Below are 25,867 nucleotides of genomic sequence, written 5' to 3' on the forward strand. Positions count from 1 at the left end.
TATGTGCAATTTCTTTGCTTTCCTTCAAAAAACACACACACAAAAAAAAAAGGTAAACATGAAAAATGAGTGCCCAAATGAGATACAGAAAACTTTTTTAGTATCAGTAGTTGACAAATGGAATGCATCAGGAAGTCATGTTGTGGAGGCAGACTCTGTACAAAGTTTCAAGTGTAGATATGACAGCCCAGTAGGTTCAGGAAACTACTTCTTTTGAGATGATGCTTCCTAGCATTACGTAAGTAATGAAGAAATATGATATATTTACTCACTATAATGTTGGTACTGAATGTATAACATGGAAATACACATTTTTACTCTGAAATAATCATATTTTATAACGAAATTATACGAAACTTAACTCGCAGTTCAACACAGGAAGTCTACATTCTAAGCCTGGTAGCACTCGAAATTATTGACAACACTGAAGTAGACAGCTTAATTATTTCTGACTCCCTTTCTTCACTACGAGCAATAAACAGTTTGCAATCATGTAATAACGTGCTTGTCTTGGAAGCTAGACATAGATATATAAGAATAGCAAGAGGGGTAAATATAAAAATGTTGTGGATTCCTTCTCACATTGGCATGCAAGAACATGACAATAAATAAGCCTCTGTATCTCTTTCCACTTCGGCTCACAAGATGGGTATAGGGTGCATAATAAATGCGCTAAAGAGAGAATGTTGTGGCTTTGGGTAATTAGATGATTCAAATTTTGTTATAAAATTATGTTAGTTTAGAGTAAAAATAAGTTTTTTTTTCATGATGTTCTACATTCAGCACCAACAATATAGTGAGTAAATATATCGTATATTTATATTTATATATTTATTTATTTATTTAAATATATATATATATATATATATATATATATATATATATATATATATATATATATATATATATATATATATATGTCGTACCTAGTAGCCAGAATGCACTTCTCGGCCTACTATACAAGGCCCGATTTGCCTAATAAGCCAAGTTTTCATGAATTAATTGTTTTTCGACAACCTAACCTACCTAACCTAACCAAACATTTTCGGCTACCTAACCTATAAAGATAGGTTAGGTAGGGTTGGTTAGGTTCGGTCATATATCTGCGTTAATTTTAACATCAATAAAAAAAATTTACCTCATACATAATGAAATGGGTAGCTTTATCATTTCATAAGAAAAAATTAGAGAAAAGATATTAATTCAGGAAAACTTGGCTTATTAGGCAAATCGGGCCTTGCATAGTAGGCTGAGGAGTGCGTTCTGGCTACTAGGTACGACATATATATATATTTATATATATATATATATATATATATATATATATATCTTTATATATATCTTTATATATATATATATATATATATATATATATATATATATATATATATATATATATATATATATATATTTTTATATATATATATATATATATATATATATATATATAATATATATATATATATATTTATATATATTTATATATATATATATTTATGTGTGTATATCACGAAAATAAACACGTGATTAAGAATGTGACAATGTCAGACCACGGAGGAAAAATGAAACAGGAATTTCCTTTAGTACTTTCGTATATTAAATACATCTTCAGAAGGTCATTTTACAGATCGAGTGATGGGTATAAATAGGCAGGAGAGAGTGGTGAAGTAAGGTGAGGTACAATACTTGGACAACGCAGACGGCCCATTGGCCCATCAGATGGGCCAATGGGCCGTCTGCGTTGTCCAAGTATTGTACCTCACCTTACTTCACCACTCTCTCCTGCCTATTTATACCCATCACTCGATCTGTAAAATGACCTTCTGAAGATGTATTTAATATACGAAAGTACTTAAGGAAATTCCTGTTTCATTTTTCCTCAGTTGTCTGACATTGTCATATATATTTATATTTATATATATATATATATATATATATATATATATATATATATATATATATATATATATATATATATATATATATATATAATTTTTTTTTAAACCTAAAAGGGGTACCACCTCTTGTGCAAGTGTAGGGACACAGCCACGGAGAAGAAAATAAAGAGTACTCAGAGAAGACCTTGTGGATCCTCACTGAACACTTTCATCTTGTCTACCACCCTATTCTTTTAGTATGTGTGTAACTTTATTATAATATTTCATTACACAAAAAGGGTTACAACATTGGTTACATGCTTTGTACAAGACATCACAGGTTCTAGAGTTCCTCCAGCTCTTCAGATGGCAGGCTAGAGCCATGGATGCAGTGAGCATTTCCTCTCTGGATCGCCACACTAAGGGGCTGAAAGTGGAGCAATGGGTCAAAATTGTAGTGGTGATCAAGATCTCTAGATTAAGTGGCCAATACTGTCACCATGGTGACACTGTTGGGCAGCGCCACTCATCCTGTGACTGGACTCACCAATACTGTCCATCCCAATAATGTCACTATGAATATAGTGACAGTATTGGGCAGTGCCACTCATCATGTGAGTGGACACACCACCATAGGAGCTTGCCAATAGGAAGCAAACCCTTCATCGTTCATCCTGTCACTTGTACCCAGACACAGCTGGGACTTTCTTAACTGTCTCAAGTGAACAGCTTTGCAAACAAAAAAATTAACATTCGTCAACCTTTTAAATTGTACGTTATCTTGCGGGTGCAAAATGGGGAAATATTTTAAGAACAGTATGTATATGTGACAACCACATTTGTCCTGATAATTTTTTTCAAGCTGGAGTTTAAAAGTTCTTGAGAATTTTAGCATTTACGATTTCTTTGGGTAGGCGGTTTCAATGGGGTTCTTAACCCTATGGATTCAAAAGCATCTGCTGTTACTCCTACATTGTGGCTTGTTGAGCTTGAAACCTTTGCTCTTTTTTCGTGTTACATCTGACCTTTTGAAGAAATTGAATGAATCAATATCCTTCAAATTGTTCAGTATTTTAAAGGTTTCGCTCTATTACTCTCTCATTTGCATATCTCTATGCATATGGATTAGATTTAGATTTAGATTAGATTTTCAATTCAGGTAAAGGTACATACATTGCAGATGAGTTACAAAGGGAAAGACAAGGGCTAGCGTTCACTAGCTCTATTGGAATAGAAACATCTGCAAGACAAGTGTTGGCAAAAATTCAGATAGCTAAGGGGACAGAGGCCTGCGGCTCACAAAGACCCCCAGGGTAAGGCTGAAGAACTAATACACAAGTTGAGTGATGCAGCATCATCCTCCTCCCTCCCTGCATAAGTAAGCAGGGAACAGCTCCTCCGACAAAATGACAGAAGGATTAGGATAACAAGAGCACAATCTAGTGATGACGAGTATGAGGAACGAATCACAGCCCAGGAAGTAAAGGGGGCTATGAAAAGGATAAAATTACAGCACCTGGTGAGGATGGCATCACCTACGACATACTCAATGCACTGGTGAAGTGTCTGGGAACTCAATACTCCACCTGTTTAACAAGTCATTCCCAAGTGGAGTGTTGCCCACACAATGGAAACATGCAATATTTGTTCCCATACAGAAACCCAATGACCCTGGCAATTACAGACCTTTCAGTCTCATGTCATGCACTTGCAACATGTTCGAAAGGATCATCCGAAACCGACTATTGCACAAAATACGTAGGTTAGGGGATGTGGGTCAATGGATTTGTAAAAGGACGGAGCACAGCAAATTGTATAGTTAATTATCTGCCTAATGACACAGCTAAGTACTCCCAATAAACTCTCTCCTTGGGGCAAATATTTTAAATTTAAAATACAATACCTAAAGCCACTAATACGCATAGCGTTTCGGCCAAATATATACGAAGTAAAACCCAAACAAAAACCCATTACAGCAGAGTAGGACCCATAAAAGATGAGACTAACAATGTCAAGTTGCACGATAAAAGGGCAGCAAACACACTGAATGAATACTTTACATCAGTGTTCACACTAGAAAGCTTGAATGACATCCAATCACCCACACAAATGTTTGTCGGAGGTAAAGAGAATGAATTAAGGGAAATACCAATTACACGCTACACAATCAGGAAGAGCATTGACAAACTAAAAGACTCAAAAGCCCAAAGTGTGAAAATGTATTTCAGTCCCAAGTCGTAAAGGAACTGAACTGGCAAATTCACTATGTTTGTCAGTGAAACTCCTTTTCAGAAAATCCCTGGACCATGGAATAGTTGAAGGTGTTTATAAATCTTGTTTATCTGTATCTTTTGCTACCCAGTCTCCCAATCTTTATGTACCCATTCTGAACATCTTTACCATTGTGATCATTGCTGTCTTATATGTGCTGTCAATCTGCTGTATGGTGTCTATTAATCTTGTTTAAATTACTAATCAAGCTGTCAATGTAATCAATCAGAGCTTTAATATAACAATGTGCTTTAATATACTTACTTATCTCTCTCATCTCATTTTTCTCTTGTATTGTATCTTTATCATTTATCAATTCTGATTGAAATTACCTACTTAAAATTATCTGTTAGATTAAGGACCTGCCCGAAACGCTGCGCGTACTAGTGGCTTTACAAGAATGTAAATACTGTACTATCCAATGTATTCTCACAAACCCAATGTACCTTCTTGTATATATATAAATAAATAAATATATATATATATAAATATATATACATATATTTATATATATATATATATATATATATATATATATATATATATATATATATATATATATATATATATATATATATATATATATGTCGTACCTAGTAGCCAGAACGCACTTCTCAGCGTACTATGTAAGGCCCGATTTGCCTAATAAGCCAAGTTTTCATGAATTAATGATTTTTCGACCACCTAACCTACCTAACCTAACCTAACCTAACTTTTTCGGCTACCTAACCTAACCTAACCTATAAAGATAGGTTAAGTTAGGTTAGGTAGGGTTGGTTAGGTTCGGTCGTATATCTTCATTAATTATTAACTCCAATCATTTTTTTTTTACCTCATACGTAATGAAATGGGTAGCTTTATCATTTCATAAGAAAAAAATTAGAGAAAATATATTAATTCAGGAAAACTTGGCTTATTAGGCAAATCAGGCCCTGCATAGTAGGCTGAGAAGTGCGTTCTGGCTACTAGGTACGACATATATATATATATATATATATATGTCGTACCTAGAACTCACTTATCAGCCTACTATGCAAGGCCCAATTTGCCTAATAAGCCAAGTTTTCCTGAATTAATATATTTTCTCTAATTTTTTTCTTATGAAATGATAAAGCTTCCCATTTCATTATGTATGAGGTCAATTTTTTTTTATTGGAGTTAAAATTAACGTAGATATATGACCGAACCTAACCAACCCTACCTAACCTAACCTAACCTATCTTTATAGGTTAGGTTAGGTTAGGTAGCCGAAAAAGTTAGATTAGGTTAGGTTAGGTAGGTTAGGTAGATGAAAAACAATTAATTCATGAAAACTTGGCTTATTAGACAAATCGGGCCTTGCATAGTAGGCTCAGAAGTGCGTTCTGGCTACTAGGTACGACATATATATATATATATATATATATATATATATATATATATATATATAACTGAAAACTCATATATATATATATATATATATATATATATATATATATATATATATATATATATATATATATATATATATATGTCGTACCTAGTAGCCAGAACGCACTTGTCAGCCTACTATGCAAGGCCCGATTTGCCTAATAAGCCTAGTTTTCATGAAATAATTGTTTTTCGACTACCTAACCTACCTAACCTAACCTAACCTAACTTTTTTGGCTACCTAACCTAACCTAACCTATAAAGATAGGTTAGGTTAGGTTAGGTAGGGTTGGTTAGGTTCGGTCATATTTCTACGTCAATTTTAGCTCCATTAAAAAAAAATGACCTCATACATAATTAAATGGGTAGCTTTATCATTTCATAAGAAAATAATTAGAGAAAATATATTAATTCATGAAAACTTGGCTTATTAGGCAAATCGGGCCTTGTATAGTAGGCCGAGAAGTGCATTCTGGCTACTAGGTACGACATATATATATATATATATATATATATATATATATATATATATATATATATATATATATATATATATATATATATATATATATATATATATATATATTTAAATAAATAAATAAATATATAAATATAAATATACGATATATTTACTCACTATATTGTTGGTGCTGAATGTAGAACATCATGAAAAAAAAACTTATTTTTACTCTAAACTAACATAATTTTATAACAAAATTTGAATCATCTAATTACCCAAAGCCACAACATTCTCTCTTTAGCGCATTTATTATGCACCCTATACCCATCTTGTGAGCCGAAGTGGAAAGAGATACAGAGGCTTATTTATTGTCATGTTCTTGCATGCCAATGTGAGAAGGAATCCACAACATTTTTATATTTACCCCTCTTGCTATTCTTATATATCTATGTCTAGCTTCCAAGACAAGCACGTTATTACATGATTGCAAACTGTTTATTGCTCGTAGTGAAGAAAGGGAGTCAGAAATAATTAAGCTGTCTACTTCAGTGTTGTCAATAATTTCGAGTGCTACCAGGCTTAGAATGTAGACTTCCTGTGTTGAACTGCGAGTTAAGTTTCGTATAATTTCGTTATAAAATATGATTATTTCAGAGTAAAAATGTGTATTTCCATGTTATACATTCAGTACCAACATTATAGTGAGTAAATATATCATATTTCTTCATTACTTACGTAATGCTAGGAAGCATCATCTCAAAAGAAGTAGTTTCCTGAACCTACTGGGCTGTCATATCTACACTTGAAACTTTGTACAGAGTCTGCCTCCACAACATGACTTCCTGATGCATTCCATTTGTCAACTACTGATACTAAAAAAGTTTTCTGTATCTCATTTGGGCACTCATTTTTCATGTTTACCTTTTTTTTTTGTGTGTGTGTTTTTTGAAGGAAAGCAAAGAAATTGCACATAACTACAACTACAATTTATTTAATAAGCATTTCTAAACTAAACAAAACTTTGAGGGTAATTAATAAAAATAAAAACTAATTTGAAAACAAATCTTTCTTGAGCAACATAGGGATGCAAAATTAACATGACGATGATTTGGGCAAAGAACATTTGCCAACCCAGGGGTAGAGAATACTTGTTATTTTATCTTTGCTTTGCTACTTAAAGCTACTCAAATCAAAGGGAAGAGTGTTTCTTCCATTTCTTCGTTGTCAGTCTGTGACTCAATACTGACTACACTGTTGTCACTGTCGGTCTCGGAATCCTCGGAATCTTGACTGTCTGTTTGAAATTTGTTGTACTCTACTTCCCTGTCTTCAGAAAACAGGTTAGTTGCCTCAATTAGTTTAAGTTGATAGAATTTTCTTATATTTAGCAAGAGGGCCGTAAGTCCACTGGTTACATGCTGGAATGATGACTTCTTTATTGAGTATTTACCCGGTTCCTGTAAAACAAACACACATCATTATTTCAGGTATTTTTTAAATTAAATGTTTGTTTTCCTAACAAGTGTTTCATTTAAACTTTAACCAGTAAAAGTGATAATGAAAATATATTACAATTTTTGTCTACAAAATGCTTTTACTAATTTTACTTAGCTTAGACACAAACAACAATGATTAAGCTACCTGTTAAAATATTTACCAAGTAGCTATAATGCAATAACATTTATTTCAGTGGAGTAATTAAGTTAATATTGATACCTGATACTAACTTCAATTATCCAAGAGGGTGGAGCACTTTTGTTTTGTACATCATCTAGTCTTTGTGTTATCTCTTCAAGCTTTTTTCTGTAGAAATCCAAGTAACTTTTCATTTCAAGTTGAATGACATTTTGTTCTTCCATAGTCCTGTTGTACATATGCAGCTTTTCTGCAGCATTTCTCTTGTCTTGAAGAGTAACTGAAAATATTCAAAAATAAAATATAAAGTAAATTATTTAATAAGGAACATGAACAAATCTGTCATTGTAGGATGCATGTATTATGCAACAACAATGCAATCATATGTAATCATTTTTAAGGTATCTTGTTAATATTATTATCTTAACAATATAAATTAGGCATGGACTTCCATTTGTCCATTACCATAATGAGTCAGTTTGAATTAACATGTTAGTAGCTAACAATATTTATCCTCATTGACAAGGCCAATATGCACAGAAAACTAACCAAATATACTTACCATTATCAGTTGGTTGAGGAGTGTCATTATACCATGGAAAGTTCCCCTCTTCAGCAATCTCCACACTAAGTTTTTCTGTATTGTCTTCATTGTAGACCGCTATCAGTTCCCTCAACTTTTTCTTGTCTGCTTCAATCTTTGCACGGTATCGTGATCTCATTTTGCTTGAAGCTGAAAGAAACACTTTGTTACTAGTATATAAGATTATAGTTGATAAATTTGTTTTGTATATACTTAGTAGTGAATACCTACACAAAAGTAGGAGAACACACTACATAAATATTTGCCAACCACTTTTTTTTTTAACAAGCTTAGGTATACACAGCAATGTGCTGCTATCCTATTATGTATGAAAGACCACAGTGTAGATCAAAAACCTCACAGGACAGCCAGTCATACATGGAATCTGGAGAGAATATGAAATGTAAGGCTGATCTATTAGCCTCCACTAACAAAATCGGGGTACAGCACAAGAATATCTTCCAATATTCCTGAGTGTATGAAGTAATAACAAAACTCAAAGTACATCATACCATTTGTTCTGAAGTCATTGATAACAGGGCAATCACATATATAGTGATAGACAGCATGTCCTAGCTTTTGTTCACATAGTTTACAACTGGAATGATTTCCATTGGCAGATTCATTACCTGCAGGCACCTGCCATAGATATTGATATCTCAACTTAATTTTGACAATTACCTATAATTACATAGGACAACACCTAAGTGAGATGGTATCCATACAAATCTACCTGAGAAATAAATGACATTAGATGTGTTTAGATAAAAAAAAAGTCATTGTTTTCTTGAAGTATTTTACAAACACTAAAAGATTTTTGTTTGTTTTATCAGTCCCTAACTTATACATAAGCTTTAACATACCTGCTACACCGGATATTTGGGATTTCTTGGTTCTAATTGAGTCACATACTAACTCTATCCCATTTTGAACATCATTTTGAGAAACTGATCTGTTGAGAATAGAGGATACTGTTTACTATAATGTTTACTAAATTCAAACATGTAAAGTCCCTGATTAATTAAAAAAAAATTTAACTTAAATTTTTAGGCAATGGTCACAATGGCATTTTATGATGGCTGACAATTACTGTACAAGAACTAAACAATTAAAATAATAAAGAAATGTTTTGGCAATTTTATGATTTATGGTACTGCATTGATTTTACAGTACAATAACCTTGTTAAAATATATAAGAGTATTTCAAAACAGTGTTTCTTACTATATATTTTACAAGCAAACCTTTTATTTAAACTCTGGGCTAAGTTGGTTAACTCTGCAATCCAGATGAGAAGTTGTTTTTCATCAAGAGATAAGTCAGCTAACTCCTTTCTTATTAACTCTGCAGCTTCTTTTGCCTATCAACAGGAGGAAAAACTGCCCTGTTAGTATAATAAATGTTGCAATTTTTATTTAATATTTGATATTAAAAAAAAAACAATCCTTACGAGCCTAACTGCTGATGAAGGCTGTTTAATGCCAGTAAATGTTATTTTTATTTTTATTTTTGAATGTTTTTTTTTTCCTGTGCACTTATATTAGTGATTCATGATCATTGTTGCATATATTCAATGAATAAAGCAAATTACTTGCCTTACAAAATCTTGAAGCTAGAACATGAGCTAAAGAGTCATGTTTACGTTGGTTCCAAAAAAATGAAGATTCACTAAGTTCTTCTTCACGCTCTGAAAAAAGGGACAAAAAATAACTCCCTTCAATGAATATGTAAAATGAAAATAATTCACTTTTATGCAGGCGATGAGTCACAATAACGTGGCTAAAGTATGTAGACCAGACCACTCACTAGAAGGTGAAGGGACGACGACGTTTCGGTCCATCCTGGACCATTCTCAAGTCAATTGTGATGAGGAAGTAGAGACAGGCAATAAATAGGCTAGAGAGAGCTGAGGAGCAAAGTAAGGTGTATTTTAGGGGATAGTAATAATAATAAGAGCTGCAGATGGCCTATTGGCCCATACGAGGCAGCTCCTATTATAACCACCAAGTGAGAAGGAGATAGGAATAAGAAGACGATAGCAAGGGAGCGTAGGAGAAGACAATGAACAGAAAAAAGGGAGAAGAGAGAAAGAAAAGGAAAGAGAAAGAAAAGATAGATAAATGGAAGGGGTAGGCTTATGTTAGGTCACGTTTGTTAGAAAGATTACAGCATTTGAGTATATACTGTGAAAGGGAAGAGTCCACAGCAACAAAGCCAGGACTCAAGTTCATGTTAGGTACATTGTGTATTAGAGCCGATTCAACAAGACGGCGTCTGTGGAGAGTAGAGGCAGGAAAGATTATTTTGGAGGAAGACCAATCTATGGGATGATTAGAATCCCTCACAAGGCAGAAGGGAGCATTGTTAGTGTCTGCAGACTTAACACTTCTCTTGTGTTCTTTAAGTCTGTCATTCAGTGTACAGCCAGTTTTGCCAAAGTATTGTACAAGATGAACAGGAAATAGAGTAGACACCAGCAGCAGGAGCATTTTTTTTTTTTTTTTTTTTTGAGGAGCACTGTGAACTAGATTGCTACGAAGTGTGTTAGTTTGTTGGTGTGTTAGTTAGTTCTTATTCCTATCTCCTTCTCATTCAGTGGTTATAATAGCAGCTGCCTCGTATGGGCCAATAGGCCATCTGCAGCTCTTATTATTATTACTATCCCCTAAAATACACCTTACTTTGCTCCTCAGCTCTCTCTAGCCTATTTATTTCCTGTCTACTTCCTCATCAAAATCGACTTTAGAATGGTCCAGGACGGACTGAAACGTCGTCATCCCTTCACCTTCTTGTGTGTGGTCTGGTCAACATTCACTTTTATACTATCTATAATTTACTTGCTATATTAATCAAATCCAATTCATATACACAAAGTTGTAGGGTGACACCAGGTGTTGCTAGTTACTGAAGTCATCTTCATTACACATAATAAATATCACTAACAAGTTTTAATAGATTATACCTTCCTCATTGTAACAATGCACTATAAACTAACCGGCTTTCAACATGTTATTGGTGGTACTGTTGTACCGCGACATATAGCTGAAAATTTGCTCGGTTTCTTCACCTGTGGTCAAACCACTTCCGTGCTGCCAGCGTCCTCCATACAGGACCTATAATTAAGATGTAACACACTGCATAATAATTACAAGGAAAGAATATTAGTCGATTGCTCAAAAATTTAATTATGACTAAATACTTTATTCTGATTAATAGCTTTTTAACCCTAAAATAATGTTACATTTATACCCGTTATTTTGACAAATGATAATTATTTACCTGGCAATACCATGCATGTGCTTTTGCATGCAAAACACCTAGGAACGGCTTTGTCTCCAGTAGGGTGAATTTCTTATTTTTTTCTTGAATTTTCAGGGCCCATGGCCAGTATTGACAAATAATGTCCTGGCAGATGTACTTGGCACTTTTGAAGTAATTTATATGGAGATAGTGTGCATAGCCAAAAACCTCACCACGAGTCATATTGCACATTTTGAGAATTACACCATGCCGGCATGATGCAAGGCTTATGCCAGTCTGGTCCAGGGATTTGTGTGTATACGGTTCGTTTCGCGCCGCTTTCCACAACGAGACACCACAATTTTGGCTGTTCTGCAAATCAAATATAAATGATATATATTATATATATATATCATATATATTATATATTTATATCATATATATATATATATATATATATATATATATATATATATATATATATATATATATTATATAAATACAGTATATATAAAATATATAATAAATAATGAAAAGAACCTAACCTTATGGGTTATATAAAAGTGATATAGACCAACAGAAATATAGCATCTTAATCAATATGGCTTCAGACCCCAAAAATCACCATTTATATGGTGCATGTAGCTCTTGACAAACGTTGAGTACTCTATGTTTTACTGGTTGACTTGCCTGTGGGTTAAAAAAAACCTAACTACTTGTTATAATATATATATTAACTCTGTAAACTGTAAGACATCATGACTGTCTTTTCCCAATGGTGTAGTGGGTTAAGACACTCGCCTGGCGTTTCGCGAGCGCTTTGTCCTGGGTTTGTATCCTGGCCTTGGAGATTTACTGGGCATCAACCCTTAACTATGGCCCCCCCCCCTGTTTACCCCACAGTAAAATGGGTACCTGGTTGTTAATGGATTTGGTGGGGTCATATTCTGGGAAACATAGGATTAACGACTTGCTTGAAACACTATGCGTGCTAGTAGCTGTACAAGAATGTAAAAAGTCTTGTATATATAAATAAAAATATAAAATCTATGTACAGTTTACAAAGTCTGTACACATAATATTTACCTTTGTTTTTAAGCTCTCTATATGGTTAAGGTGATTAGTCACATCATTGTCAGCAGCAAAGACGCTCTCTGAATAATATGATTCCCTCAATCCTCTGAAAGAAACAAAATGACAGTATTTACATAATTTACATTGATTTGTTTTCAATTTTGATGATTGTGTAAATATATATTACTTAATGTTGTAATACATGAATAACGCTATTATGTATTGCATGTAAGAATTTTTCAGATATTGATATATTTACATAACGAATAATGTATTGTGATATATAAGTTGCCCTAAAAGAAATGTATTAATTGTTGAAAAATAAAAATTTATCTTACAAAAGGAAAATTATTTAAGAACTGTACCTTCCAACTTTTTCATATCGGAATAACTTTTTGTTGCCATCAATATGTATGGCAAATGGGTTAGTATGACAAGCAGGGCACACGTTCTTATTGTAGCTTTGGACATTTGCAAGTTCATACTGCATAAATCTCCACTCCTGGAATGTTCTTTTAGCAGCTTCAAAGTTGATGCAACCATCCTGAAATATATACTGAATATAGAATTTGCATGGATTAGCCCCATATATTGGGGGAGTGGGTAGCACAAGTTATAGTGCAAGATTGAACAACTACGTTCCCAGCCTAGTACTGGGAACCTGGTTCCCAGCCTAATACTGGGAACCTTGTTCCCAGCATAGTGCAGGGAACCTAGTTCCCAGCACTAGGCCCAGATGTGGCTAAGCCATGCAAGTTGCATGAGTTAGCCATATATATTGGGGGAGTGGGTAGCACAAGTAACAGTGCAAGTTTGAAGAACTACGTAGGAAACTATAAGGATGAAATTAATGCTTTTTAGTTTTACTTTTGAATAATGTTTTGAACAGCTGGACAGCTTTTAATTTAATAAAGAGTTTACCAATTAGGAGCAATAACCAATTACTTTATTTGCATAGAGAGTTTGCACAGATTTAGTTTGACTCGGGGGATATCAGAGAGATATTGATTTCTGGTGTGGTGATTATGGGATCCTTTACATCTATCAAGGAAGAGTTTCAGATCAGGATGTGCATTTAGGAACAAGGTTTTGTACATGTAAGTGGCACAAGAGAATGTGTGGAGTGGGTTCATATTTTTATGTATTATTATATATACAGTTTAATGTATACAGGTACTTACATTACATATATAAAATTAATAAATACTTACTCTTCCATTACGAGAGCCAAGCGCTTGGAGCGCTATTAACAAGGATTTCATTGATAAACCTGGACTGTTCCTTTTAAGGAAATGCCAGTTGTTCAGGAGTTTGGTGCTGAAGAATGTGTTACTTTTCCTGGCTGATGAGCAGAAGTATCCACCATCATACAACATCTTAGCATCTGCAGGAAGGCTGTATCCACACTCTTGACACTCAAATATGGGCAGATAAAGGTCATACCTGCCTAGAAAGCTTAGTTTTAGTATTTATTCCTAAAATAAAGCAGCTTATTTTGAATCTTTTGTAAAACTCATCTCCATCACTGAATGGATATGTTTGTGTCTCAAAGATTGAAGTCCACATGCTTGGGTATGGGTATCCTCACTAGAACTTCAGTGATGCTACTATATTCAGTGATGCAAATACTCATAGACTTATGTGTTCAAACTTAATATTAAATAAAATATACCTGAGAGCATTATGAAAGTACACATGATGTCAGAACTCTTTATGTTAAGGTTATAGTCTTTACAGTTACAGGAAATTTTTGGCACAGGAACTGGCACAACAGGTTCTGAATAAGAAAATAATAATAAACTTAGCAGATTGCATATTTAAATAATATTTAATAAGTCAAATGCCATAAAAATTGAATTGCTTATTGAGTAAAAAATTTATTTATTTTTTTCTTTCAATATTTTGGAACTTATATTGTAATAGCTTGGTAAAAAGAAAAGTTTTCATATGTAAAGAATTTTTTGGTTTACATACGCCAGTCAGTAAATGTCCCATTAAGGTCAACAGTCACAGTTGGTGGCAATGCTTCATAATATCCACTGGCCCAGGAAAACCTATCATGGAATGGGTTTAAAAAATGCTTTTTCATATCACAGTGGTAGCAGAATAGGCGATGACAATCTTCACATTTGATGCTGGCTTCAATCCTACATTTGAAGCATTTGGTGTCTGTCAAATGAAAATATTTGAAAACATATGTTCAAAAATATCGCATCTTTGTCAAAAAAGACTTCTGTACAGTTTCAGATCATGCAGAATTAGGAAAAAAATATGGTCTATAAGTATACATAAACATTTTTCATTAGTGATAAAATGCTTCAGGTATATTTAAAACGAAGTACCCACTCTCTATTCAAAAAATATAACTAAAAAAAAATGCAAATATAATAAGTTGTAATGTAAACTGATATGCTGATGTAAATAGACAATATGCTTATAAGTATTGTGTATGTACCTTCAACTGGAACAGCGTGCCTAGACACCTCCCACTCAAATAGAACTGACCGACTTTCTTCCCAAGAAATTTCAGCCTTCATTCTTCTTTGCTGCCATTGAGAAATCTTCACTTGCGATTCTTGGATTTTTTTTATTTCTGCAGCAAGTTCGGCAGCGGCTGAAATTATTATACTTTAGTTATAATCTTACACTGATTTTTAGACTATCTTCTTTAGCTATTTTATATTTCACTCACACTATAAGTCAATATTTTGACAAAAAATATTTTTATATATAAATTTAAATAATTTTATATATATATACAGTATTTATAATTTATAATAATATTTTTACAAATGTGTTTACTATATAATATTACCCCTTTATCCATTTATCTACAACCATATTTATTCATCTATCTATACACCCTTGACAGGACATTTGCATCAGGAATGACTATGAAAATGGCCTAAGGGTCTTTATAAGGCATTTAACTTAAGCCTACTATGATCCACCCTACATACATCAAGGACCCAAGTCCTTTTCCCTGCAATTTCAGAGAGGATAGCCATATATGATATATATATATATATATATATATATATATATATATATATATATATATATATATATATATAGTAGGTCCCTATATATATATATATATATATATATATATATATATATATATATATATATATATTTATATATATTTTTATGGAATTTTTTTTTAAATAATAACAAATGTGACATACCATCAAAGTTTTCAGGTAACACTTCAACAGCAGCAGCACCGGGAGACTCTGCAATTAGAGAATTGCCAGGCAATAAATTAAGGTATGTGTATGTATATATATATATATATATATATATATATATATATATATATATATATATATATATATATATATATATATATATATATATATATATATATGTATATATATATATATATATATATATATATATGTATATATATATATGTATATATATATGTATATATATATGTATATATATATATATATATATATATATATATATATATATATATATATATATATATATATATATATATATATATATATGTCGTACTTAATAGCCAGAACGCACTTCTCAGCCTACTATGCAAGGCCCGATTTGCCTAATAAGCCAAGTTTTCATGAATTAATTGTTTTTCGACTACCTAACCTACCTAACCTAACCTAACCTAACTTTTTCGGCTACCTAACCAAACCTAACCTATAAAGATAGGTTAGGTAGGGTTGGTTAGGTTCGGTCATATATCTACGTTAATTTTAACTCCAATAAAAAAAAATTGACCTCATACAAAATGAAATGGGTAGCTTTATCATTTCATACGAAAAAAATTAGAAAAAATATATTATTTCAGGAAAACTTGGCTTATTAGGCAAATCGGGCCTTGAATAGTAGGCCAAAAAGTGCGTTCTGGCTACTAGGTACGACATATATATATATATATATATATATATATATATATATATATATATATATATATATATATGTCGTACCTAGTAGCCAGAACGCACTTCTCAGCCTACTATGCAAGGCCCGATTTGCCTAATAAGCCAAGTTTTTATGAAATATAGTTTTTTCGACTACCTAACCTACCTAACCTAACCTAACCTAACTTTTTTGGCTACCTAACCTAACCTAACCTATAAAGATAGGTTAGGTTAGGTTAGGTAGGGTTGGTTAGGTTCGGTCATATATTTACGTTAATTTTAACTCCAATGAAACAAAATTGACCTCATACATAATGAAATGGGTAGCTTTATCATTTCATAAGATAAAAATTAGAGAAAATATATTAATTCAGGAAAACTTGGCTTATTAGGCAAATCTGGCCTTGCATAGTAGGCTGAGAAGTGAGTTCTGGCTACTAGGTACGACATATATATATATATATATATATATATATATATATATATATATATATATATATATCTGTGTGTGTCGTACCTAGTAGCCAGAACACACTTCTCAGCCTACTATGCAAGGCTCAATTTGCCTAATAAGCCAAGTTTTCATGAATTATTTTTCGACTAACTAACCTAACCTAACTTTTTCGGCTACCTAACCTAACCTAACCTATAAAGATAGGTTTGGTTAGGTTAGGTAGGGTTGGTTAGGTTCGGTCAAATATCTACGTTAATTTTAACTCCAATAAAAAAAATTGACCTCATACATAATGAAATGGGTAGCTTTATCATTTTGTAAGAAAAAAATTATAGAATATATAATAATTCAGGAAAAGTTGGCTTATTAGGCAAATCGGGCCTTGCATAGTAGGCCGAGTACGACGTTCTGGCTACTAGGTACAATATATATATATATATATATATATATATATATATATATATATATATATATATATATATATATATATGTCGTACCTAGTAGCCAGAACTCACTTCTGAGCCTACTATGCAAGGCCCGATTTGCCTAATAAGCCAAGTTTTCATGAATTAATTGTTTTTCGACTACCTAACCTACCTAACCTAACCTAACATAACTTTTTCGGCTACCTAACCTAACCTACCCTATAAAGATAGGTTAGGTTAGGTTAGGTAGGGTTGGTTAGGTTCGGTCCTATATCTACGCTAATTTTAACTGCAATAAAAAAAACTGACCTCATACATAATGAAATGGGTAGCTTTATCATTTCATAATAAAAAAATAGAGAAAATATATTAATTTATGAAAACTTGGCTTATTAGGCAAATCGGGCCTTGCATAGTAGGCTGAGAAGTGAGTTCTGGCTACTAGGTACGACATATATATATATATATATATATATATATATATATATATATATATATATATATATATATATATATATATATATATATATATAGCTAGCCAGAATAGAGTTCTTGGCCCTACTATGCAAGGCCAGATTTGCCTAATAAGCCAAGTTTTCCAGAATTTCAATATTTTTTCAAATGTTTTTCTTGTGAAATGATAAAGTTATTCATTTCATTATGTATGAGCTAAATTTTTTTAAATTTGAGTTAAAATTAATGTAGATATATGATCGAACCTAACCAAGCCTACCTAACCTAACCTAACTTATCTTGACCTAATCTAAACTAACATAACTAAATCAATAATTTATGTTCTTAATATAATATAATAATAATATTTAAAAAAAAGGAAACAATTTATTGAAAATTAAAAGTCACTTGGCCTATTAGGCCAATCGGTACTTGCATAGTAGGCCAAGAAGTGCGTTCTGACTACTAGGTACGACATATATATAATATATATATATATAATATATATATACATATTTATATATACATATACATATATATATATATATATATATATATATATATATATATATATATATATATATATATATATATATATATATATATATATATGTACACAAACACACACACACACTGTATTTGCAACTTAGTCCTTGGTTACTATGGCAATGCATTTATATTTGTATCTCTCTAAAATAATTAGATAACATACCATTGATATTTTGGGGTATAACGTCTACAACAGAAACTGGAGGCTTCATTACTTCATGACTGCAAGGGAAAGGATTTGATGGTGTGCCTAGTAATAGAAAAAAAACAGTAAAAAATATATTACTATAACAAGTTATTTATAATTACATTTAAGATCAGTTAGTGATTATATTTAACTGTTGACAATAATACTAATACCTAAAGCTCTGCTTTTTCTAGACGAAGTGCCAGTGTACATAATTGTCCGCCTTTTTGGGTTGTTATTTTGGGAATCATAAATTGCTCGAAGCCTTGTTATCTCCTCTTCAATCTCCTTCAATTTCTTTTGGTGTTGTAAATCTTGCACACTTTTATGCAACTCATCTGAACATAGATAAAGAACACAAAGTATTCTATGTAAAGCTGGAAAATGATATTATCCAACACAAATACGTGAAGTGTGTGAAAGCTGTATTTTAAATGCAGATGACATAAATTGCTCATTTGACAATATATGTTGGTAATCTTTACAACAATATGAAAGGGAGTAAAATATTTCCTTTAAATAAAATTAAATTATTCAATTATGTTATTTATTTCCATATTAAACATTGTGAATAAAAATATAAGTGAGCTTACCATGTACAACAGGTATATGTTTTTTTTCTGATCTCTTGATATTTGCCTGAGCCTGGCTTTCCGGCTGAGCTTTACGTTTGGCATCAAAAAGCCTATAGCCACACTTGCAGACATGTTGATTAATGTTCACGATAATATTACATGAGGGACATAATCGCTGTAAAGCGTTTCTCAGGACTGAAAAATAAAGATAATTTGGGTTATGATAAACTGTGCAGTACAGTATAATTACATTATAATGTAGAACTACCTAAGCTCACCAGAAGTCACACACAATATGGGAAATCATTCATATTTGAATGATCAAATAAATGAGCAAATGATGAATGAATGATTTGAATGAGCAAATCATTCAACACAAAAGACCACATGGATAGTGAAATCTGGATCCAAAATTATAATTTATATAGATGTGACAGAGTAATAAGGTCAGGTGGAAGAGTAGGTCTGTATATTAAAGAGGAACTGGCATGAACAGTGCTCCTGAACTCAACTAATGAGGTGGTAGAGGTACTTGGAATCAGGGTTGAAAATATAAATCTAATTATTATTTTAATATACAAACTGCAAGATGCAACAGTTGAGAAATTAACTGAGCAAATACACAAAATAGAGAATATCCTTGATAACTTAACAAACCCAGTACCAGATATTATCTTCTTTGCAGACTTCAATCTGCCCATTTTAAAATGGAGAATAGTAAAAATAACATTATAGCAGGAAATCAACCTGGAAATAACAAACTACAGGTCAGATCACTACTGACATTCTGTGACAAATTCTCGCACAGTCAGCAGATTACAGAACCAACTAGGAACGAAAACACGCTGCACCTGATATTTACAAACAATGACGAGCTAATCAGTGACATTACTGTCTCAAACACTACGTACTCGGACAACATTGAAGTGAAAACTAACATTAATAATGGTAGTAGGCCTAAGAGAAACAACAAGTGAGAAGGGTTATTCAATAAATCCAATTTTAATAATAATAATAAAAGGATAGACTGGGCAAAAATAAATGGGGAACTTACGAACGTTCAATGGGAATGTGTTCTAAGTAATAAACATCATACACAAAGAATAGAAAAACAGACTTCTGAAGCCTATGAAGTCTGTCTGAAACATGTTCCTTTGAGGAAAGCCAGAAAGAGGTCCAACGTAGAAAGAAAACGCAGGTGACACTACAAAAAAATACAAAAAACAACAGAAATGATTAAGCAGACAACTTTTCATACAAAGAAGGAATAATTTAAACAGGAAGATTGTAGAAATAAAACAGAGACTGAAGCATTCATATCAGATTGAAGAGAGGCAACTAGACAAAAAAGCAATTCAAGAAATAAAGGAAAACCCAAAATATTTCCTCATTTATGCTAAATCATAAGAAAATATCACTGCCAATATTGGACCTATTTGTATTAGTGAAGGTTCATACATTGAGTATGACAAATTTCTAATTTGTCATAACACTAATTTTACAATTAGTGAAATCCTAAAGAAGTTGTATGAGGATATGTTTAGCACTCAGATGCACAGCATGAAAGTAAAAAATCTGGACAACTTCTTTATGCGTGATATCCAAACCCCTGTAAATATAACCAATATCAACACGAGCATGGAACATTTTGAAAGAGAATTTTACAATATGCCCATGCACTCAGCCCCGGGTCCAGACTCATGGAATTTAATATTTATAAAGAAATGCAAAGTGACATTAGCACAGGCACTCAGTATAGTGAGTAGGAAGAGATTGGACACGGGGGAAATACCAGATGCGCTTAAAGCAGCAGACATAGCCCCTCTACACAGGTATACAGTACACGGATTTCACAAACGCATTCGACAAATTTGACCATGGAGTGATAGCACACAAAATGAGGTCAATGGGAATAACTGGTAAAATAGGACGCTGGATACTCAGTTTTCTGTCAAACAGAACACAAAGAGTAACAGTCAACCATATAAAATCGAGTCCAAGAACAGTTAAAAGCTCTGTACCTCAAGATACAGTCCTTGCACGATTGCTTTCCCTTATTCTCATATCAGATATAGAATCATATACAAGGCACAGCATTGGATCATCCTTGGCAGATGACACAAAAATCAGCTTAAAAATGACCTCTGCTGAAGATATTGAAAAACTACAAGTAGATACAGTATTAATAAAGTTTACGACTGGGCTGCAGAAAATAACATGATGTTTAAAAGCGACAAATTCCAGGTACTCCGATATGGTAAAAATGAGAACCTTAAACATAATACAGGGTACAAAACACAATCAAATTTGTCCATAGTAGGAAAGTAACATGTAAAGGACTTGGGAATAATAATGTCTGACGAACTAAAGTTTAGGGAGCATAACCAAGCAAATATTGTGGCAGCCAGAAAAATGAGAGGATGGATTACGAGAACTTTCAAATCCAGGGATCCCATCACAATGGTTGTACTCTTCAAGTCACTTGTGTTGTCCCGTCTTGAGTACTGCTCAGTACTCACTTTCCCCTTCAGAGCAGGTGAAGATTGCTAAAATAGACGGAATACAGAGAACATATACAGCATGCATAGACTCGATAAAGCACCTAAATTATTGGGATCGTCTCAAAGCTCTCCAAATGTACTCACTAGAAAGGAGACAAGAGAGATACCAAATAATATACACATGGAAAATACTGGAGGCCCAGGTCCCAAATCTACACAGTAAAATAACAACATACTGAAGTAAACAATATGGAAGAAAATGTAGAATATAACCAGTGAAGAGCAGGGGTGCCATAGACACAATCAGAGAGTACTGAATAAACACCAGAGGTCTGCGGTTTTTCAACATACTCCTAGCGAGCATAGGAAATATTGCCGAAACAACCGTGGACTTCTTCAAGAGAAAACTAGATAGTTTTCTCAAAGGAGTGCCGGACCAACCAGGCTGTGGTGGGTATGTGCGCCTGCAGGCCACTCCAAGCAACAGCCTGGTGGACCCAACTCTCACAAGTCAAGCCTGGCCTACTGCCAGTCTTGCTGAGTAAAAGAACTCCCAGAACCCCATCAAGCAGGTATTGATTGCACTTTAAATACTTAGTATAAGCAAAGATATTTAATGTCTGGTAAAGGATGGAGGGTAGGCAATCCAAGAGAGGAGGTGCATACTCTAGATGAAAGCAAACTAAGTAATACTTAATAAATATTCTAAATTGGAATTTTAGGTAATAATGTACAATCTTTGGATGACAAAACAACACATCAGAAAACGAAGATGCAATGATCTTTACGTCTGTCTGGGACAATTATCAAATTGTGTAATTAATATTTTTGTGAATCATTTGCTAATTATACTCTTAGCTAAATGGATAAATGTAGCATGAAAGACTGCTTCATACACTTTTCTGTCCTGAAAATTATGATAATTTGGGCTATCATAAAGTATGCAATATGATTAAAATCTAGTACAGCGATAAAGGAAACCTAATCCTAATTACTGTATAATGAAACTTACTTGGATTTTTGGAATCCATTGTTGCAATGAGCTCTCAGATATTCGACTGCATGAGAAACAATATCACCGATTGAAATTGATGTTGGGCTGCTGTAAAATTTACCCAAAAGGTACAAAACTATTTAAAACCAGGCATAAAATAGAATCAGTTTAGATTAATTATATAAAACTACAAGAACACGGTAGGATGCATATTTGCACCACCATCCAAAAACTGCAAATGAGAGTTGTGACATGCAAATCTCATAAGCACTTTTTGTTTACATATTAACTTCTTGGCATTTTTTCAGTAATTAAACTGAGATAAAAATAAAATTAATACATGTGAAAATACAAGCAAAATATAACTGAAATTTGAACAATGAAACTTTACAGATGATACAGAAGACACAAGTAAATTGGCACTGTAGGAGACATTGAAAAAACTGAAATAACATGATTTTAACAGTGATAAGTTACAGGTGCTGAAGTATGGTAGAAACGAGGAAATTAAATGAAACAAGGAACACAGGACACAATCAGACCCACTCTAAGAAGGAACAAACATGCAAGAGATCTGAGAATTACGACGTCTGACGACCTCACACTTTGTGAACATAACCGAGCAAATATAGTGGCGGCCAGAAAAATAATGGAATGGTTTATGAGAATGTTAAAATTCAAAGACCCTACCCACAGTAATGCTAATACTATTCAAATAACTGGTGCTGTCCCATCTTGAGTATTGCTCGGTACTGACTCCCCCTTTCTGAACAGGAGAAATCTCTGAATTAGAGGAAATAAAGAGACCATAAACAGCAAACATATAAATGATAAAACATCTAAATAATTGAGACCGTCTCAAAGCTCTCAAAATTTACTCTCTGGACACGAGACAAGAATGGCATCAAATAATACATATATGTAAGATACTAGAGGGCCAGGTCCCAAATTTGCACAGCATAATATAACAACATACTGGAGCTAAAGATACAGAAGGAAATTAATAATAGGTGTCATAGGTACAATCAGAGAGCAGTCTTAACAGTAGGGGGTTCAAGGGCTGTTTGCTAGGCTAGGCAAGGGTAGACTAGGCTTGGCTAGTGTTGGCTAGGTTATGCTAGGAAGAAGTAGGCTAGGCTGATTTACTCCACCAGTAATTGGCGGTCTGTCTAATTACAAGCTACCACAAGCTACACAAGCTTCACATAGCTTCCTGGCAATATGTTAGTAATGAATAAATAAGATATATTTACTCATTATAATGTTGGTACTGAATGTACAACACGAAAAAACATAATTTTAATCTGAAAAAGTATCTTTCTATAAAGAAATTAAATGAAAATAAAGAAATGGTGACACCAAATCAAGTCGACGATCCAAGCATCGGTTAGGTGAGGTGAGGTTAGGTTAGGTTAGGTTAGGTTAGGTTAGGTTTGATTAAGTTAGGTTAGATTTGGTTAGGTTAGATTTGGTTAGGTTAGATTTGGTTAGGTTAGATTTGGTTAGGTTAGATTTGGTTAGGTTTGATTAGGTTAGGTTAGGTTAGGTCAGCCTAACATATCATATTTATTCATTACTAACGTATTGCCAGGAAGCTTTGTGAAGCTTGTGTAGCTTGTGGTAGCTTGTGGTAATTAGACAAGACCTGTAATTGGGGGGAAAGGGGGGAGGGGGGAACCTCAATACAAGCCTAATTTGTAGCTTCCTGTTCTCCGACACAATGATTTATTTTACGTCAGGCTTTCAGCACAGCCGCATAAAAAAACCTGGTTATTTATTTATTAATATACGAGAAGGTACACTGGGGGTTAAGAGAGAAAATAGGAATAATGATGATTTTACAATCTTGCCCGAAACGCTATTCGTACTAGTGGCTTTAGGTATTGTATGTACTACCTCTATCTATAAATCAAACAGAATGTTTGTACTGTAACTCTGCATCTATGTATATATTTTTCCTAAATAAATTATTATTATTATTGTAAAGCCACTAGCACGCATAGCGTTTCGGGCAAAGATCCCGTACCCAGAAGCTGGGTATCTTTGGTTGCCCTGTGACTACTCTTATGACATTCCCTAACTCTTATGACATTCCCTAACAGTATTGGTAAACTAATAACAATGAACAGTAGCTCAATATTACCGGAATAATCCAACTCATGTGGCCATGTTTTTGTTGTGAAGCGAGGTCGTTCAGTTCGTATACAGCATACCTTCTTACGAAGGTTAGAGTCTTAAAAATGTCTTACCATTGCTAAGAAATCATAAGATATACTTATTTACAATAATACACTGGTTGTTTTTGTTGATTTAGGGGCGATGACATGAGTAAACTGGTTATGTTGTGATGATTTAGGGGCAACGAACTGTTGTTATTAGACTATGTTTTGTACATAAGCAAAAAAACAAGATGTAATTCTTTTAATTATAACAATAATAAAGACAAAAAGTTAATAATTAATGTACTTGTTAAGCAAAATTCGCAATATCTTAGTTTTATTTAGGAAAAAAAATAAAAGACATCTGGAAAAAGATCTGCAGACTATATGTCTTACATTTTATTCCGTTATTTACACTAAAAGAACAATTAAACGTACACTATCGCCCGTGCCTGGTGCACGAGCACCAGGCACGGGCACCGGGAGCATCCCAGACACTGACTTAATCGACTGAGATTAAGGCAGTGTCATTTTCATTCCTTTAGAACAAGGAAATCTCATTCTTAAACTGTATAATATGAGCTGCGCAATAATTTTTTGCTGATCTTCAATAAATAAATTCTGGAGGGCTTGTGCAAGGATTAGGATGAGTTAGCCTAGTTTTTACTGTATATCCGTTTCTGGTTACTCAAGGGTGACAGTGGCGGGCAACACGAGAATAAATATTTGTATAAATTCCAATTTCGATCAGATCTACTTGGGGATAGTTTACAAATGTTCGCCATGAAATTTACGTTTTCTCTAATAGCCGAAGAGCTTATTTGAGAAAACAGTATGGCATTGAATCAGCGTGGTAAAACAATTGTATTATTGACACGACGAGTATAATCGACGTAGTTTTTATATATGTTGCCGGTCGAACACATATTTATGTGACGTTTTATACTTATGTTCTTCTAGAACATTCTATTGCGAACACATTGGTACAAAAATGAAATACGTACATCGAAAACTAATGTCAGGACAGTGACAAGAGTATGCACTTTTAAATATGGCCGCTCGATCGCCGATACACTAATTTCATTTGGCGAAATTTATTTTTTCATACGCCGTTTCGCGACAATTA

General features: G+C 33.1%; 1 protein-coding gene across 8 annotated transcripts; it reads right to left on the bottom strand.

Moving 5' to 3' along the window:
- Positions 1 to 6,991: 6,991 nt before the first annotated feature.
- Positions 6,992 to 24,912, bottom strand: LOC123749470 (uncharacterized). Of its 8 annotated transcripts, none has more exons than XM_069320682.1 (20): positions 24,726 to 24,911; positions 22,601 to 22,687; positions 19,106 to 19,282; positions 18,686 to 18,850; positions 18,489 to 18,575; positions 15,737 to 15,784; positions 15,004 to 15,162; positions 14,523 to 14,717; positions 14,221 to 14,325; positions 13,760 to 13,995; positions 12,914 to 13,092; positions 12,561 to 12,654; positions 11,514 to 11,846; positions 11,230 to 11,347; positions 9,830 to 9,921; positions 9,479 to 9,594; positions 9,100 to 9,188; positions 8,216 to 8,386; positions 7,746 to 7,933; positions 6,992 to 7,475 (listed from the first exon to the last, which is right to left on the bottom strand). In XM_069320682.1, the coding sequence occupies exons 2-20, from the start codon at positions 22,617 to 22,619 to the stop codon at positions 7,203 to 7,205; spliced, it is 2,844 nt and encodes a 947-aa protein (XP_069176783.1). In that variant the 5' UTR covers positions 22,620 to 22,687; positions 24,726 to 24,911; the 3' UTR covers positions 6,992 to 7,202. The 8 variants fall into 8 exon arrangements, with proteins under 8 accessions (XP_069176783.1, XP_069176782.1, XP_069176788.1 ...); XM_069320681.1 differs by having other exon boundaries at positions 22,601 to 22,690; XM_069320687.1 differs by lacking the exon at positions 18,686 to 18,850 and having other exon boundaries at positions 22,601 to 22,690; positions 24,726 to 24,912.
- Positions 24,913 to 25,867: the final 955 nt, after the last annotated feature.

Source organism: Procambarus clarkii, unplaced genomic scaffold (genome assembly GCF_040958095.1).
Source record: "Procambarus clarkii isolate CNS0578487 unplaced genomic scaffold, FALCON_Pclarkii_2.0 HiC_scaffold_311, whole genome shotgun sequence".
Classification (NCBI taxonomy): domain Eukaryota; kingdom Metazoa; phylum Arthropoda; class Malacostraca; order Decapoda; family Cambaridae; genus Procambarus; species Procambarus clarkii.